At 43.1% G+C, this 19,196-nt stretch overlaps 2 protein-coding genes across 2 annotated transcripts in view; one reads left to right on the top strand and one right to left on the bottom strand.

The window, feature by feature from the left end:
• Window positions 1–423: 423 nt before the first annotated feature.
• On the top strand, window positions 424–15,078 carry PLA2G1B (phospholipase A2 group IB). Its single transcript, XM_040420250.1, has 4 exons — window positions 424–457; window positions 7,104–7,263; window positions 13,563–13,690; window positions 14,960–15,078. Exons 1-4 carry the CDS (start codon window positions 424–426, stop codon window positions 15,076–15,078), a joined length of 441 nt encoding a protein of 146 aa, XP_040276184.1.
• Window positions 15,079–18,343: 3,265 nt separating this feature from the next.
• The window catches only part of LOC120991433 (hydroxysteroid 11-beta-dehydrogenase 1-like protein A), a 60,416-nt gene continuing 59,563 nt past the window's right edge, over window positions 18,344–19,196 (bottom strand). Inside the window, exon 7 of the mRNA XM_040420251.1 lies at window positions 18,344–18,589. Within this exon, the coding sequence (XP_040276185.1) occupies window positions 18,375–18,589 (215 nt within the window). The 3' untranslated portion in view covers window positions 18,344–18,374. The remainder of the gene's footprint in view (window positions 18,590–19,196) is intronic.

The following is a 19,196-nucleotide window of genomic DNA, read 5'->3' on the forward strand; positions in this document are numbered from 1 at the left end:
CAGTTGGACATGTGCATTCAAAAGTTTATAGAAGGTCACATTAAGTTCACTTGTAAATGTTAGAGCGCATTTTAGGTTAATCCTGAAATTTTACCCACAAGCCAAATAACCCTAACTTTTTGTGAGTAGGGTATGAATTTGTGGTATTTAACCTATTATTATACCATTCAAATATATTATAGAGAAGTAAGCAACAGACTGATTACACAAGTAAAAAATTATCTCTTTCCTACGAAAATACAGGACTTCTAGTAACAGTAAAAAAAACAGGTTGAAGGCCATGCTTCGTCTGTCACATCTAAAGTGAGAAAATGTGCACTTGGCAGCAGAGTGTTGTCAGAACTTGATATTTCTGAATGTGAAGGTCAATGTTTCACTATTTATAGGGGTAAGGTTAAACATGCACATCGAGTCTTTACCACCATGATGCTCGGATTCCTCGCTGTTCTCCTAGCAGGTAGAGTTATTCTTTTTACCTGTGGCACATTATTAGTTATGGTCTTCAACTACCATGGTTGTGGAGAACGATTCTATCAAGAGTATTGTATACTGGTATAATATATACTGTGACACAGTGAGGGGTTGTGTCTGGCAAGGCAGGTATTTTCCTCCCAACATGTGTGGCTGGGCAGGTTTCCATCCAGGTGAGGTCAAATACCGGACCAGAGTTTAAGTGGCGGTCCGGGTTTTGGAAGCACCTGGCTGTCCTTAAATAGGCAGCTGGACTCAGCAAAGTTGTCTCTGTTTTTGGGATCTGAGGCTTTGTGCCGTGCTGGAGGGCTGAGAGGCGCACGCTAGAGAAACAGGCCCCCTAAAGCCTGCTGTGGGCTACTGGAGGCAGAACTGCCAACAAGGTGACTTGTGTTATATGAACTTCCCTTGTGTGTGAATTAACACCAAGACTGCAAAGTTACATGCTGTTTTGCGCAACTGCCTCAAGTGTGAATAAACACTGACGTTTTGAGTTAAGAACTTGTATTTTGCCTCTGTACTGTGCCCGCTTACCCTATCTACCAGAGCAAAACCCCACAATACATATTGTGTGCATATGGTATAGCAAGGTTTTATATGTGTTACAAAAAAAATAGAACTATGCAAAGACACTAAGGCTAGTTTCACACTAGCGTCAAGGAACTCCTGCAGGCTGTTTCAGCAGGTGAACAGCCTGTTCGATCCGTGCTGCCGCTATTGACTATAATGACATGTCGTGCTGCCCCATTGACTATAATGACATGTCGTAGTTTTATTCCAGCCACCTCTCGGCATGTTTGCCGTGCTGCTGCAGGAACTCCGTCCTGCCCCCATTATAGTCAATGGGGCCGGAGCGGTAGTCTGGGGGCATGCGTGCACTAGTGGAAGCATGGATCTGACAGGCTGTTTACCCGCCGGAACAGCCTGCCGGAGTTCCTTGCCGCTAGTGTGAAAGTACACTTAGCGACTCATAGAGACACATATTGGTGTAGGCCTATCAAAAACTATTGCAAAGGAAAAGTGATGGAATATAATCCAATGAGGAAACATGAAAGCCAGTACCTGACTGATTGTTATGAGTATGGGTGACCTCACAGTTGACGAGACTGCTGCTTTTAACCTCTGCAATTCAAAAGCTGAAAGCAGTGGGTAAAACTTGCTGCATAAATTTACATACTGTACAACGATGAGGATCTTTGCCAGAGGCGGATTATAAATAAATAAATGGCCCCATGTTGTAGGCAGGTCCAAATTGACAGAAGCTGGGGCAAGCAATACCTTAGTGCAGGACACAATACCACAGTGCAGCATAAAAACAAACAAACAGCAGAGCCAGATACCACAGTGCAGAATAATATACTGCCCCAGCAAAACCACGTATCACAGTGCAGCACAATACACTGCCTCAGCAAAATCAAATACCATAGTGCAGTACAAAATACTGCTTCTGCAAAACCAAATACCACTGTGCAGCTCAAAATACTGCCGTCTGTGCCACAGTATGAAACTATATCTTCAGGGGGACACATGTCACCGCTAGACAGGAGCATATGTGCCTGAAGCTCCTACATTAATTAATGCTGAGAGCATCAGATCTTTATATACCATGCTAGTGGCCAAGAGGAGGACTTGGGTGGCTTTCTGGGCATCGGCCCACCAGGAAATTTCTCTGTAGGGTCTATGGCCAGTCTGCCTATGTCTGTTGCACACTAATTCACCATAGCAAATCTACAGTGTTTATGCCCTATTGACCGGTACCGAGTTTTCCTTACGTTTACTCCAGTAGTATCATGAATTTACATTAATTTGTTTACTTTAGAGGCCGTGTTTCAAAACTTTTAAAATCCCCCCTAATATACGGTACATCCACACGTGGCATAAACATAATAAGACATATGGGTTTGAATTAGAAAAAATGATTTTACTACTATTTGTAATGATTTAGTTCTATTACTTCTTTGTAGAAAAACTACAGTTGTGTTCAAAATAATAGGAGTGTGTTTAAAAAAGTGAATAAAGCTCAAAATCCTTCTATTAGCTTTTATTTCCATACACACAAATGCATTGGGAACACTACACGTTCTATTCCAAATCAAAACATGAAGGAAAATATATCAAATTTGTGTTGTCCCTCTAAAAAAATTGAAGAAAAGTGAATATTAGACTGTTCAAAAAAATAGCAGTGTTTGTATTCTTCTTTACAAACTCAAACATTCACTATATAAACTGAAAAATGTTTGAAGATTTAGCTTTCCTTTGAATCACTTAACTAAGGGTTCTTTCACACTTGCGTTGTCCGGATCCGGCGTGTACTCCACTTGCCGGAATTACACTCCGGATCCGGAAAAAACGCAAGTGTACTGAAAGCATTTGAAGACGGAACCGTCTTCAAAATGCTTTCAGTGTTACTATGGCAGCCAGGACGCTATTAAGGTCCTGGTTGCCATAGTAGGAGCGGGGAGCGGGGGAGCGGTATACTTACAGTCCGTGCGGCTCCCGGGGCGCTCCAGAATGACGTCAGAGCGCCCCATGCGCATGGATGACGTGTCCAATGCGATCACATGATCCATGCGCTTGGGGCGCCCTGACGTCACTCTGGAGCGCCCCGGGAGACGCATGGACGGCAAGTATGCTGCTCCCCCGCTCCCCGCTACACTTTACCATGGCTGCCAGGACTTTAGCGTCCCGGCAGCCATGGTAACCATTCAGAAAAAGCTAAATGTCGGCTCCGGCAATGCGCCGAAAACGACGTTTAGCTTAAGGCCGGATCCGGATCAATGCCTTTCAATGGGCATTAATTCCGGATCCGGCATTGCGGCAAGTGTTCCGGATTTTTGGCCGGAGCAAAAAGCGCAGCATGCTGCGGTATTTTCTCCGGCCAAAAAACGTTCCGTTCCGGAACTGAAGACATCCTGATGCATCCTGAACGGATTTCACTCCATTCAGAATGCATTGGGATAATCCTGATCAGGATTCTTCCGGCATAGAGCCCCGACGACGGAACTCTATGCCGGAAGAAAAGAACGCAGGTGTGAAAGAGCCCTAATATTTATTAGTATAACCACTGTTTCTGAGAACTGCTGTACATCTGTGTTGCATGGAGTTAACCAACTTCTGGCACCTGTGAGCGGGTTTTCCAGCCCGGGATGATTGGACTACATTCCACAGTTCTTCTCTATTTCATGGTTTTGCCTCAGAAACTGCATTTTTTATGTCACCCCACAAGTTTTCTATTGGATTAAAATCCGGGGATTGGGCTGACCACTCCATAACGTCAATCTTGTTGGTCTGGAACCAAGATGTTGCACGTTTACTGGTGTGTTTGGGGTCGTTGTCTTGTTGGAACACCCATTTCAAGGGCATTTACTCTTCAGCATAAGGCAGCATGACCTCTTCAAGTATTCTGACGTATTCAACCTGATCCATGACCCCTGGTATGCGATAAATAGGCCCAACACCGTAGTATGAGAAACATCCCCATATCATGATGCTTCAGTGTACTGTGGCTTGAATTCAGTGTTTGGGGGTCATCTGACAAACTGTCTCCGGCCACTAGACCTAAAAAGAACAATCTAACTTTTATCAGTCCACAAATTGTCTCTTTCGGCCAGTCAATGTCGTCTTTGGCAAATTGTAACCTCTTCAGCACATGTCTTTTTTTCAACAGTGGGACTTTGCGGGGGCTTCTTGCAGATAGCTTGGCTTCACATAGGCCTCTATAATTGTAACAGTACTCACAGGTAACTTTAGACCTTCTTTGATCTTCCTGGAGCTGATTGTTGGCCGAGTCCTTGCCATTTTGGCTATTCTTGTATCCATTTGAATGATAGTTTTTTCGCTTTCTTCCACGTCTTTCAGGTTTTGGTGGCCATTTAAAAGCATTTGCGATCATTTTAGCTGAGCAGCCTATCATTTTCTGCACTTTTTTATATTTTTTCCCCTCTCCAATCAACTTTTTAATCAAGGTATGCTGTTCTTCTGAACAATATCTGGAACAACCAATTTCATCAGAATTTCAGAGAGAAATGCACTGTAACCAGCATGTACAACATTTGCTGCCTTCCTTCCTTAAATAAGGGCAAAAATTGCCACCTGTTTTTCAAAGAATGAATGACCTCACTCATTGAACTCTCTGCTAGCTAGCTAGCTCTCTGCTATTATTTTGAACATGCCCCTTTCAATAAGTGATTGCATTACAGAGAATCAGCAGCATGCATGTCATGACTGTTGAGTCTGTTGGTTTCTATTACTCTACTACACCTGCTAGTAAATTATTTGCCATGTAAAAATATAATTTCTACCAAAAACAGTGGTTAATCAGGTTAGTGATGTCTGACGGTTATTATTTTGAACACAACTGTATATAGACAGAAAACATGATCTGTGCCAATAAAAGACAAAATTACTTAGTCTAACAAAATAAAAATCTATTGCAAGTAAACCTGAATGGTACTCAAAGTCAGTAAAAGTAAAAACCTTCTGTAATGAGTCACTAGAATTTTTTTTTCCAAAGAACTAAACAAGCAATTTTTCAAATGAGTTTAGGTCACTGCTTAGCAGCAAAGGACTCAACCTGGCAATGCTGTATCTCTGCCTGTAGTGGACTTCACTACTAGTATTTCCATTAATGAGTAGCCGAGGGATAAATATGGTAAATCATTTTTTTCCCCCCCTTTTTTTGTTAATCTGATGTAGAAGGCCCAGGGTCATATTATAATTGGAGGTAGAGAACTCCAGCTCTGGTCCTTGGCTTGTCCCGATTGTCCCTTGGGCACCCACAACATTTATTTCAGTTCTACTTTTAGACATTACTTTCTTAACTTTGTTTTTTGCCTTAATTCATAATGATACATTGGTTAATGTGAGCACTATTAATGAAAACAAGATCAGCTTCCATCAGAGAGAAACAAGGAATCCTTTCCCAAAGGAAAGTTTATTGAGAGATTTTCCTACATTCTGCTGGGTTCAAAAATGTACAGCATGCAAACTGAAATTGAATGGGAGCTGAGTTGAAGGACTACACCTTGAAACGGAGCTCTCTGCTTCGAGCTCCATCTGAAGACAGTTGATCGGTGAGGGTTCTACATGTCAGACCCCTACCAGTCTGATATTGATGATCTATACTGAGGACGGGTCACCAATATCTAAAGAGTTCAAAACTCCTTTAAAGAGGACCTCTCACCGCTCCTGACATGCCTGTTTTAATAGCTTCATACATTCCCCATGTATTAGGCTTATGGCTCTATGTTGTGCCATTCCTTTATAATTCTAACTAGAAGTTATGACTGAATTGCTAGCAGTCTGCAGTAAGGGTACAGAGGGGAGGTAACCAGTTGGGGGTGTGTACCTGCACAGACTCACTCTATCCAATCAGTGCTTCCATTTTCAGACTGTGCAGGTACACACACCCAACTTGTTACCAACTATCTGTACCCTTACTGCAGACTGCTAGCAATTCATTCATAACTTCTAGTAGAAATAATAAAGGAATGGCACAACACGGACATTCTGCAGAGATAGTCCTGCATGTTGATGGGGGAGTCTATCATGTTGTCACCCAAAAGATCTTTCATATGAAATTATGTTGCACAGCATAACATCAGAAATTCAAACCAGAACTGAAAGGTAATACTGTGACCAATAGATGGCATTAAAGAGGACCTTTCATGGGTCCAGACATTATAAACCAAGTATCAGGATACGTAGGGCATAGTGCAGGGATCTAACTGCACTTACTATTTTTTCTGGGCGCTGCTCCGTTCGCCCACTGTGGCCCCCGTTGTATTCTCCCGCCTGGTATGCTCATTTTAGCATCGGTACAGGGAGGAGGAGACTGCCCTGTTTCGCAATGGGCGTCTCCTTCTCCCTGCCTGTAACACAGTCCAATCGCAACGGAGAGTGTCACAGCCAGGGAGAAGGTGAGTATTTTTCTCTTCTCTGCTGCGATTGGACAGCGCTGCAGCCAGGGAGAAGGAGACGCTCATGGAGAAAGACTCAGTCTCCTCCTCATTGCTCCGAAGCTAAAATTAGCTTACCAGGCGGGAGAATACAACGGGGGCCACAGCGGGCGAACGGAGCAGCGCCCAGAAAAAATTGTAAGTGCAGTTAGATTCCTGCACTATGCCCTACGTATCCTGATACTTAGTTTATAATGTTTGGACCCATGAAAGGCCCTCTTTAAACTATCATACAACTACAGTGAGCATTGTGTGATACTGTTGAATTATAATACTGCCATGTTTCGGGGCATGTTTGGGATATAATCAGATTTTCTTTCGTATATCTTATGTCAAAAGAGAATCTTCATAGTTTCTATCTTCAAAACCACTGTCTCTGACTACGCCAGCTTTTCTCTGTTTAATATGAAACTGGATAGTGCTGGGTTATAAAGACATTGGGGGAGATTTATCAAACTGGTGTAAAGTAGAACTTGCTTTGTTGCCCATAGCAACCAATCAGATTCCACTTTTCATTTTTCAGAGCTTCCAATCAGGTGGAACCTAATTGGTTGCTATGGACAACTAAGCCAGTTCTATTTTACACCAGTTTGATAAATCTTCCATATTATCTGTATTATAATCTGAGGAGAAGTCCTTTTACCCCTTCAGTAACATATTTTGGTTTTGTCCTAGTATCCTGTGCCTGTGCCTCTCCTCCCAGTCGGGCACTCTGGCAGTTTCACAGTTTGATCAAATGTGCCATTCCTAACAGTGCACCCCTGCAAGAATTTAATAATTATGGATGTTATTGTGGACTCGGAGGTGGTGGGACTCCAAAGGATGCTCTGGACAAGTAAGCTTTAATTTCTCTCTACTGAACTGATGAACTGATATTGACTGTGCAGCTCATGGAGCATCCTGACAAATCAATATAGTAGATCTATGGGATGATGCTATGGTTCATAATCTTGTTCATACTATATTCTAGTTCTATTTTGTTGATCTGCAGATCATTCTGCTAAGGTTAGCCACATATAGTACCACCATAATTTTCTCCAGCATTTTGAAATATTTTATGCAGATTTTACCTTCAAATGGCTCTGCTTAGTTTAAAGGGATTCTGTCACCAGTTTTCAACCCTGTCAGCTAAACATATGCTGATGTTCAGGGCGTCTTCACGATTCCTAATGTGTGCTTATAAATGTCATCTGTGGGCTTATTTAGCTAAAAAACAGCTTTTACTGACCTGTCAGTCAAACAAATAAGGTGCCCAAGGGGATGACAGGGTTGAAAACTGGTGACAGAATCCCTTTAAAGCGGTTTTACAAGATTAACCAATGACCTATAGGTTACCGGTAGGGATGAGCGAATCGACTTCGGATGATACAGCCAAAGTCGATTCACAAAAAACTTTGTTGTAATACTGTACAGAGTTCCTGCTCCATACAGTATTAGAATGTATTGGCTGCGATTAGCCGAAGTTATTACTTTGCGAAGTCACACGAGACTTTGTGTCATAACTTCGGGAATCAATTATTACTGTACAAAACCTTGGCACCGGACTTGGCTACCGGTTCCTAGTGGTACCTTAGAACCGGAACTGAGTTCGGTACCAAGGTTTTTTACAGTAATAATTAATTTGCCACTTCACAAAGTATTAACTTCGCTGCAGGAACTCTGTACAGTATTACAACAATTTTTTTTGCAAATTAACTTCAGATGTACCATCCGAAGTCAATTCGCTCATCCCTAGACATCTGTATCTGAACAGTGGGGTCCGGCATCTGGGACTCCCACGATCAGCTGTTTGAGAAAGCACCAGCGCTCGCAGTAGCTCCACGGCCATGTTCATCAGTCACATGATCTAGGCGCAGCTCAGTCTTACTGAAGCGTATTGAGCAGAGCTGCGATATCAAGCACTGCCGCTGTACAATGTAGAGAGAAGGCTGCTGCGCTACTGTAAGCTCTGGTGCTGACTGGACGGTGTTCTGGGTGTCAAACCCCCACTAAATCAGATAGGACATAAGTTTAAAAATCCCAGAAAACCCATTTAACCTCTTAAGGACATAGGGCGTACAGGTACGCCCTTGTGCCCTGGTACTTAAGGACACAGGGCGTACATGTACGCCCTGTGTATTTTCGATCACTGCCGTGCGGCTGGCAGTGATCGGAACCCGGTGCCTGCTCAAATCATTGAGCAGGCACCTAGGCTAAATGCGCGGGGGGGGTCCCGTGACCCCCCCATGTCGGCGATCGCGGCAAACCGCAGGTCAATTCAGACCTGCGGTTTGCTGCGATTTCTGAAGTTTCTGGTCCCCGCAGTCCCTGACCGCAGGGATCAGAAACTTTATATGCCAAAAAAAAAGTTTTATTTTGCCCCCCCTGCACCCCCGAATGATTTTTATGGTGGCGGGAGGTGCAGGGGGAGGGTTGCGGGCGGTGTGGGCGGTGCGGGAGGCGGGCGGTGCGGCAGGCGGGATCGCGATCCCCCGCCCGCCTCCCCTTGTATAATCGTTGGTGTCTAGTGGGGATACCAGGGTGCCAGCACATTGCTGGCACCCTGGTATAAACGGCTGACATCTGCGATGCGATGTCAGCCGTTTAACCCTTTCCATACAGCGGTCCGTACGGACCGCTGTATGGAAAAGGTTAACAGCGCAGGGAGCTCCCTCCCTCTCCCATCGGGGGGCTGCTGTGCCTTTGCAGCCCCCCGATGGGGAGGGAGAGAGCCCCCAGAGAGCCCCCCGAGAGATCCCCTCCTTACCCTTCCCCGTCTGCGAAGTTCTGAGCAGTACTGAGCAGACGGGGAAGGTTCCCATGGCAACAGGACGCCTCTCAGGCGTCCTGCTGTCCATGGTGCTGAACAGATCTGTGCTGAAAGCATAGATCTGTTCAGTGTAAGTAAAATACAGTACAGAACAATATATATTGTACTGTACTGTATTATTCAGACATCAGACCCACTGGATCTTCAAGAACCAAGTGGGTCTGGGTCAAAAAAAAGTGAATAAAAGTGAAAAAAAAGTAAAAATCAAAAAACACATTTATCACTGATAAAAAATGAAAAAAATAAAATTCCCTACACATGTTTGGTATCGCCGCGTCCGTAACGACCTGATCTATAAAACGGTCATGTTACTTTACCCGAACGGTGAACACCATAAAAATAAAAAATAAAAAACTATGATGAAATTGAAATTTTGCCCACCTTACTTCCCAAAAAAGGTAATAAAAGTGATCAAAAAAGTCGCATGTACGCCAAAATTGTAACAATCAAACCGTCATCTCATCCCGCAAAAATCATACCCTACCCAAGATAATCGCCCAAAAACTGAAAAAACTATGGCTCTTAGACTATGGAAACACTAAAACATGATTTTTTTTGTTTCAAAAATGAAATCATTGTGTAAAACTTACATAAATAAAAAAAAAGTATACATATTAGGTATCGCCGCGTCCGTATCGCCCGGCTCTATAAAAATATCACATGATCTAACCCCTCAGATGACCACCGTAAAAAAATAAAAATAAAAACGGTGTAAAAAAAGCCATTTTTTGTCATCTTACGTCACAAAAAGTGTAATAGCAAGCAATCAAAAAGTCATATGCACCCCAAAATAGATGCCAATCAAACCGTCATCTCATCCCGCAAAAAATGAGACCCTACTTAAGATAATCGCCCAAAAACTGAAAAAACTATGGCTCTTAGACTATGGAGACACTAAAACATTTTTTTGGTTTTAAAAATGAAATCATTGTGTAAAACTTACATAAATAAAAAAAATTGTATACATATTAGGTATCTCCGCGTCCGTGACAACCTGCTCTATAAAATTACCACATGATCTAACCTGTCAGATGAATGTTGTAAATAACAAAAAAAAAACGGTGCCAAAAAAGCTATTTCTTGTTACCTTGCCGCACAAAAAGTGTAATATAGAGCAACCAAAAATCATATGTACCCTAAACTAGTACCAACAAAACTGCCACCCTATCCCGTAGTTTCTAAAATGGGTCACTTTTTTGGAGTTTCTACTCTAGGGGTGCATCAGGGGGGCTTCAAATGGGACATGGTGTCAAAAAAACCAGTCCAGCAAAATATGCCTTCCAAAAACCATATGGTGTTCCTTTCCTTCTGCGCCCTGCCATGTGCCCGTACAGCTGTTTACGACCACATATGGGGTGTTTCTGTAAACTACAGAATTAGGGCCATAAATAATGAGTTTTGTTTGGCTGTTAACCCTTGCTTTGTAACTGGAAAAAAAATATTAAAATGGAAAATCTGCCAAAAAAGTGAAATTTTGAAATTGTATCTCTATTTTCCATTAAATCTTGTGCAACACCTAAAGGGTTAACAAAGTTTGTAAAATCAGTTTTGAATACCTTGAGGGGTGTAGTTTCTTAGATGGGGTCACTTTTATGGAGTTTATAATCTAGGGGTGCATCAGGGGGGCTTCAAATGGGACATGGTGCCAAAAAAACAGTCCAGCAAAATCAGCCCTCCAAAAACCAAACGGCGCACCTTTCACTCTACGCCCCGCTGTGTGCCCGTACAGTAGTTTACGGCCACATATGGGGTGTTTCTGTAAACAGCAGAGTCAGGGCAATAAAGATACAGTCTTGTTTGGCTGTTAACCCTTGCTTTGTTAGTGGAAAAAATGGGTTAAAATGGAAAATTAGGCAAAAAAATGAAATTCTCAAATTTCATCGCCATTTGCCAATAACTCTTGTGCAACACCTAAAGGGTTAACAACGTATGTAAAATCAGTTTTGAATACCTTGAGGGGTGTAGTTTCTTAGATGGGGTCACTTTTAGGGAGTTTCTCCTCTAGGGGTGCATCAGGGGGCTTCAAATGGGACATGGTGTAAATAAACCAGTCTATAAAAATCAGCCTTCCAAAAACCAAACGGCGCACCTTTCACTCTACGCCTCGCTGTGTGGCCGTACAGTAGTTTACGGCCACATATTGGGTGTTTCTGTAAATGGCAGAGTCAGGGCAATAAAGATACAGTCTTGTTTGGCTGTTAACCCTTGGTTTGTTAGTGGAAAAAATGGGTTAAAATGAAAAATTAGACAAAAAAATGAAATTCTCAAATTTCCTCCCTATTTGCCAATAACTCTTGTGCAACACCTAAAGGGTTAACAACGTATGCAAAATCAGTTTTGAATACCTTGAGGGGTGTAGTTTCTTAGATGGGGTCATTTTTGGGTGGTTTCTATAATGTAAGCCTCGCAAAGTGACTTGAGACCTGAACTGGTCCCTAGAAATTGAGTTTTTGTAAATTTCGGAAAAATTTCAAGATTTGCTTCTAAACTTCTAAGCCTTATAACATCCCCAAAAAATAAAATATCATTCCCAAAACAATTCAAACATGAAGTAGACATATGGGGAATGTAAAGTCATCACAATTTTTGGGGGTATTACTATGTATTACAGAAGTATAGAAACTGAAACTTTGAAATTTGCTAATTTTTTTCAAATTTTTGTTAAATTAGGTATTTTTTGGTGCAAAAAAAAATTTTTTTTTTACTCCATTTTACCAGTGTCATGAAGTACAATATGTGACGAAAAAACAATCTCAGAACGGCCTGGATAAGTCAAACCGTTTTAAAGTTATCAGCACTTAAAGGGACTCTGGTCAGATTTTCAAAAAATGGCCTGGTCCTAAGGTGTAAAAAGGCTGTGTCCTTAAGGGGTTAATATATTACCACCATTATGTTTTAAAATCTCTGTGTTAAATATACAGTGTATATATACATATACACTCACCTAAAGAATTATTAGGAACACCTGTTCTATTTCTCATTAATGCAATTATCTAGTCAACCAATCACATGGCAGTTACTTCAATGCATTTAGGGGTGTGGTCCTGGTCAAGACAATCTCCTGAACTCCAAACTGAATGTCAGAATGGGAAAGAAAGGTGATTTAAGCAATTTTGAGCGTGGCATGGTTGTTGCAGGCCGGTCTGAGTATTTCACAATCTGCTCAGTTACTGGGATTTTCACGCACAACCATTTCTAGAGTTTACAAAGAATGGTGTGAAAAGGGAAAAACATCCAGTATGCGGCAGTCCTGTGGGCAAAAATGCCTTGTGGATGCTAGAGGTCAGAGTAGAATGCTAGAGGCCGACTGATTCAAGCTGATAGAAGAGCAACGTTGACTGAAATAACCACTCGTTACAACCGAGGTATGCAGAAAAGCATTTGTGAAGCCACAACACGCACAACCTTGAGGCGGATGGGCTACAACAGCAGAAGACCCCACCGGATACCACTCATCTCCACTACAAATAGGAAAAAAAGGCTACAATTTGCACGAGCTCACCAAAATTGGTCTGTTGAAGACTGGAAAAATGTTGCCTGGTCTGATGAGTCTCGATTTCTGTTGAGACATTCAAATGGTAGAGTCCGAATTTGGCGTAAACAGAATGAGAACATGTATCCATCCTCTGATGGCTACTTCCAGCAGGATAATGCACCATGTCACAAAGCTCGAATCATTTCAAATTGGTTTCTTGAACATGACAATGAGTTCACTGTACTAAAATGGCCCCCACAGTCATCAGATCTCAACCCAATAGAGCATCTTTGGGATGTGGTGGAATGGGAGCTTCGTGCCCTGGATGTGCATCCCTCAAATCTCCATCAACTGCAAGATGCTATCCTATCAATATGGGCCAAAATTTCTAAAGAATGCTATCAGGACCTTGTTGAATCAATGCCACGTAGAATTAAGGCAGTTCTGAAGGCAAAAAGGGGGTCCAACACCGTATTAGTATGGTGTTCCTAATAATATTATATTAGTTATATTTATAGAAGGAATAACTGTGCAGTTTTAAGAAAAGGTGCAACAGAATGGTTAAATTATCGTGAATATGAAGCATTTACTAAATCAAGAACATCAGGAGCAGTAACAGGTCCTTCTGAAAATTTACACTCATAAAAGTACAGAAGTAATTAAAGTTCAAGGCCAAACATATCCAACAAGATTTAATGCAAATGTGTATTCACAACTCTTTTATGATGAAAACACTACCCTAGTGTTAAATTTATCCATTACTTGAATTGCTTAGACAGAATGGACAAAAAATCCACATATTAGTGCAGATATAAATGTAAATGGATGGCTCTTGCAATTATTCTTACAGATGCTGTCAGGTCCATGACAACTGCTACTCGCAAGCCAACACATACCCCAGTTGCAGTGGCCTTTCAGATAATCCATATACCAGGAGCTATGCTTATACCTGTTCAGGAACAACTATCACCTGTACAGGTAAGTGTTAAATAATATTTACGATAGGAATGTCAAATACAATGTATACCGTAATTGCAGATCCAAGCTGTGTATAAGACTACATTCACGCGAACGTATGAATGAGTCCGCATCCGTTCCACAATTTTGCGGAACGGGTGCGTACCCATTCATTTCTATGGGGCCGCAAAAGATGTGCTGTCCGCATCTGTTGCTCCGTGCCTCGGACCCGCAATTTTTTTTTGCGGACAGGAATAGCCATTTTCTATGATAGCTGTGGCATGTGCGGTCCGAAAATTGCGGAACGCACATGGGCCGGTATCCATGTTTTGCGGATCCGCAAAACACAACGTTCGTGTGAATGTAGCCTTACAGTAATGTCAGTAACAGATATATAGCTAGAAATTTACCACTGACACTGCCATAGTCTAATGTTGTAAGGACCTTCTGACTCTCCCCCGATGGCAAAAGAAAGAAGATAAAATAATTGAAATGCAATGGATGGTACCCATGGCACCACATACATGACCAGTTGCTTGGACTAGCAGAAGCAATGTGCTTTGCACAGGGGCGCACACAGATCTCATAGGGGCCCCATAGAAAAACTTAGTATGTCCCCCCTGCACCTAGTTTCTCAATGTCCGTGAATCAGTCACTCCCAGGCAATGAAGAACATGCACATTACCCCAGTTTTTTTCGGGAAGAAATTTTAATTAAATACCAACTGTAATTTCAAAAAAGATGCCTGTGGCCTCACCTACTTTATCCGACTTTTATGTCAGAAAAAGTGGAACAGGTGCTTCAAATATATGGAGCTAATTCTGAACATAATGTATTTACACCTGAAAATGGCATAATCCAAAAATACATGAATAAATCTCCTGCTTCTCTTCTATTACAAAGCTAGCCACCACTAGGGGGAGCTCAGTGAATAGGAATAAATACATCTACCATGGAAGCTGTAATAATCTCTTTGCATTGAGCTCCCCCTGGTGGTGGCTGCATGAAAATGCAGTCTTTTCGCACAGGGAAGACCAGAACAAATTCAGTGCCGGGCCGCCCTCTCCCCAGGCCCCATGGCAGCTGCGTGGTCTGCCTCTATTTCAGGTACACCACTGGCTTCGCAATGAGCTGCAGCTTGAGAGCGTGTTTAATGGGCAAAGTATCCACTGCTTCGGCTTTTTATAGAAATCTTTCCTACGTCTGACTAGCAATAGATGCACTTTGGCTCTACAAAACTTTATACAACTCTGAACCTTGACCATGCCATTCTAATGTGTCTCTCAACAGCTTATAGTGATCCGTGTGGCCAGTTTATCTGTAACTGTGATCGGGCTGCGGCAATCTGCTTTTCAAAATCTCCATACAACCCTGGCTACAAAAATTTGGATAAAAGCAAATACTGTTAAGGGACAGTAATATAACAAGAAATCAAATAAAGGCATAAAACCAAATGACTGGTCTGGTCTGTGTTTTTCTTTGCTTATACCAATGCTGACCAACCTGCCACATTTTTATTGAAAATAACTGTATGTACAGTACAATCAGTGGCCAGAACACTAACATACAGTACAGTATAGTACAGCACATCACACTGGAGCACAGTACAATAATACTACGCACACACTGTATAGTAGTACAAGAGGATGACGTATAGCACTAGATCCTATACATTATGCACTGTAACACACCGACATTCTAATAAACAATCACATAATCAAATCAATTAACAAGCATCAGACATGTGATATAGGATGGGGAGGGGGGTCTGAAGCCCAAAGGTTTTTGAAAGACAGACACTCCAAAGGGAGAGGGAGGAGGAGAGGGGTATCAATCATCTTCTTTATCGATGTCTGGATGGAATAGTCTCTGAGCAGACTGTGGCAGTCCTGGACGGGCATCCTCTCCCATGTATGAACGTTCTCAGGGGCAGGCCCCCCGGAATGTCCATACATGCCAAGTCTTTGTGCCCGCTGATTAACCTGCTAAAATCCACATGCTTCAAAACAGCCTCAGCAGTGGTAGCAGGGACCCCAGGAATAGACTATGTTAAAGGGGGTTGTCCAGGTTTTTTATTTCTCCCCCAGCCAGCGGTACCTGTGAAGAAATCTATACTCCCCTGCTCCCCGCCTCTCTGCTCCTACTCCATGGCTGTAAAGGTGCACCTGAACCCGTCAGTGCGGATGTTGACAGATGGGAACTGAAAGTCCAGTGAAGAAAGCCTGGGAGCCACAGAGCTAAAACAAAGGGGAAGTAAGCTATTAAAGGGGTTGTGCCATAAACTACTTTTCTCTCTAAAGTTTATTTTCATCAAGTACTCTAGCTCCCATTCCTCCTTGGATATTATTTTTTTTTCCTTTTTTTTTTCAAATTTACCTTTATTTGCAGTTTTCTCTTATCCCCCATGCTTGAATCCTACTTCCTGGCTTGTCGTGTGACTGCTGTTCCATCATGTCATTTTCTACTTTCACATATTCAAATGCTCTGTACAATTTTTGCTAATGTCCATTATTTGTTAGAGCAAATTTATCCTTATCTTTATCCTTCCGTCTGTCCATCCATAACTGATGCTGTAACTGACATGTGCCTGATACTACACATAGAAGAGTGGTTATTGAAGGGAAGGAATAGAAGAGCTGTGAGCCGGGGCGGCAGTATTTTGTGCTGCATTGTGGTATTTGGTACTGCTGGGGACATATTTTGTGCTGCTCTACGGTTTTGCTGGCCGTGCCTACTTCTTTTGTCCCCTAACAGTGATGCCCCCCACAATGCCCCAACAGTAATGTTCCCAAGTGGCTAGGGAATAAAAAAGAAAAAATCTTTCCCTGCTGCCCATGATGCAGGCCGCAGACCTCTTCCCATCTACCGCCTGGGAAGCAGACGGCCAGACGCGATGTCATTGGGCTGCGTCCCAGTGCAGAGGGGCGTGATAGTGTCATTGCGCCCGTCTGAGCAGGGATTTACTGCCTCATACATACTAGAGTAGGACTGAGGACAATTAGGGTGAACAGCGGAGCAGGGAACTATTGTCTCCCTGCCCTGCCACAGTATTCAACTGAATTCAGGAGGACAACTTGTAGCTGCACAGTAGAGTGCCCCCACCCAACTTCCTGGTGCCCTAGATGTATGGCAAAGGTGCCTAATGGTAAATACGGCCCTGGACATATCCTCAGGATAGGTCATCAATATCAGGATTGGTGGTGGGCCAACACCTAGCAGCTCCACTGATCAGGGGTTTTCAGAAGCAGCCTGGAACCGGAAAAACACAGTGGACGGTGTCAGAAGCAAAAAGCTCCAAGCAGAAAGGCCATGGGTTACTGCATCTCATCTTCCATTTACTCGGCATGGCCACAGCTTTGTATGACACCAGGGGCATAGCTAAGGGGTTGCAGAGGTAGCAATCGCTACTGGGCCCAGGAGCCTGAGGGGGCCCAAAGACCCGTGTGCCACATAAGAAGACACTGGTATTATAAAAGGGCATGCTACACCTCTGGCTGGAGGGAAGGGGTTAGGTCAAGAATTTGGCATGGTGGGGGTGCCGTTTCAATTTTTCCCTCAGGCAGCACGGAGGTAATGTGCTTCCCTACCCCTGGCCACAAAGCGCTGAGGGAAAGGGGCCTCAAGCTAAACTTCTGCACCAGGGCCCATGAGCCTTTAGCTACGCCCCCTGTATGACACCATAAGGCCTGTTTCAGACGGGCGTTGCGGGAAAATGTGCGGGTGCGTTACGGGAACACCCACGATTTTTCCGCGCGAGTGCAAAACATTGTAATGCGTTTTGCACTCGCGTGAGAAAAATCACGCATGTTTGGTACCCAAACCCGAACTTCTTCACAGAAGTTCGGGCTTGGGATCGGTGTTCTGTAGATTGTATTATTTTCCCTTATAACATGGTTATAAGGGAAAATAATAGCATTCTGAATGCAGAATGCATAGTAAAATAGCGCTGGAGGGGTTAAAAAAAATAAAAAAATAATTTAACTCACCTTAATCCACTTGCTTGCGCAGCCTGACATCTCCTTCTGTCTCCTTTGCTGAACAGGACCTGTGGTGACATCACTCCGGTCATCACATGATCCATCACCATGGTAAAAGATCATGTGATGGATCATGTGATGACCGGAGTGACGTCACCACAGGTCCTGTTCAGCAAAGGAGACAGAAGGAGATGCCGGGCTGCGCGAGCAAGTGGATTAGGGTGAGTTAAATTATTATTATTTTTTTAACCCCTCCAGCCCTATTTTACTATGCATTCTGTATTCAGAATGCTATTATTTTCCCTTATAACCATGTTATAAGGGAAAATAATAATGATCAGGTCTCCATCCCGATCGTCTCCTAGCAACCGTGCGTGAAAATCGCACCGCATCCGCACTTGCTTGCGGATGCTTGCGATTTTCACGCAACCCCATTCACTTCTATGGGGCCGGCGTTGCGTGAAAAACGCAGAATATAGAGCATGCTGCAATTTTCACGCAACGCACAAGTGATGCGTGAAAATCACCGCTCATGTGAACAGCCCCATAGAAATGAATGGGTCGGTATTCAGTGCGGGTGCAATGCGTTCAACTCACGCATCGCATCCGCGCGGAATACTCGCCCGTGTGAAAGGGGCCTAATAGTATTTTAGCATAATTTATCTAATAAACAAAGTGTTCACAAAAGGAAGACGTACAAATTTCAGTGTTTTATTGATCCAGGTTGTTCACTGAATATTTTCTAGCACATAGAATGTATCCAGTATTTTGCTAATCAGAGTTGGAGTCCAATCTCGCAACATCACAAATGGTTTAATACTCCAAAAAGGATAAAACATTTCTGGTTTCCGTAAGACGGCTGCTTTTACCACCTCATCAGCGCATATCTCTTTGGGTGATGCTGACATGGTCACTTTGTCACCTACTTTACGCACAGCACTCTCTGTAAAATAAAAACACATGTCACATAGTCTATCCGATCTGATACCAGTAGACTTGACCTTAATGAATATTCACCTAGAGCAGGGGTACTCAACAGGCAGACCGCGAACAGCCGTCCGGACCCCTGCTTGTCCCACATCCAACTGTATGTACATCCTGAGCACTTACATACAGTTAAATACCTTGGTGAAGCAGGGTGCCGTCACCTCACTGCTCCACCATTCCCTGGCCGGTGCTCCCTGACCCCAGCAACAGGTGCAATTAAATGACATCATCATGCCTGCGGTGCTGAGTGGGGGAAGCACAAGGCATGATGTGCTCTGGTGGAACAGGCGCTAGGTAACTAGTGCTTATTTTATTAAAAGATACAAGATCTCACTATTGGTACACTAAGTGGGCATATCTCCTGTCAGGGCGCATTAAAGTGGCATATCTACTATGAGGGGGCACAAAGGGCATATCTACTGTGAGGGGGCATTAAAGGGGCATATCTATCGTCAGGGGGCACTAAATTGGCATATCTAGTGTGGTGAGCACTAAAGAGACATATGTACTTTGAGAGGACTATAAAGGGGCATATCTTTTGTGAGAGGGCGCTAAAGGGGCAT

The sequence above is a fragment of the Bufo bufo genome, chromosome 2, assembly GCF_905171765.1.
Source record: "Bufo bufo chromosome 2, aBufBuf1.1, whole genome shotgun sequence".
Classification (NCBI taxonomy): Eukaryota; Metazoa; Chordata; class Amphibia; order Anura; family Bufonidae; genus Bufo; species Bufo bufo.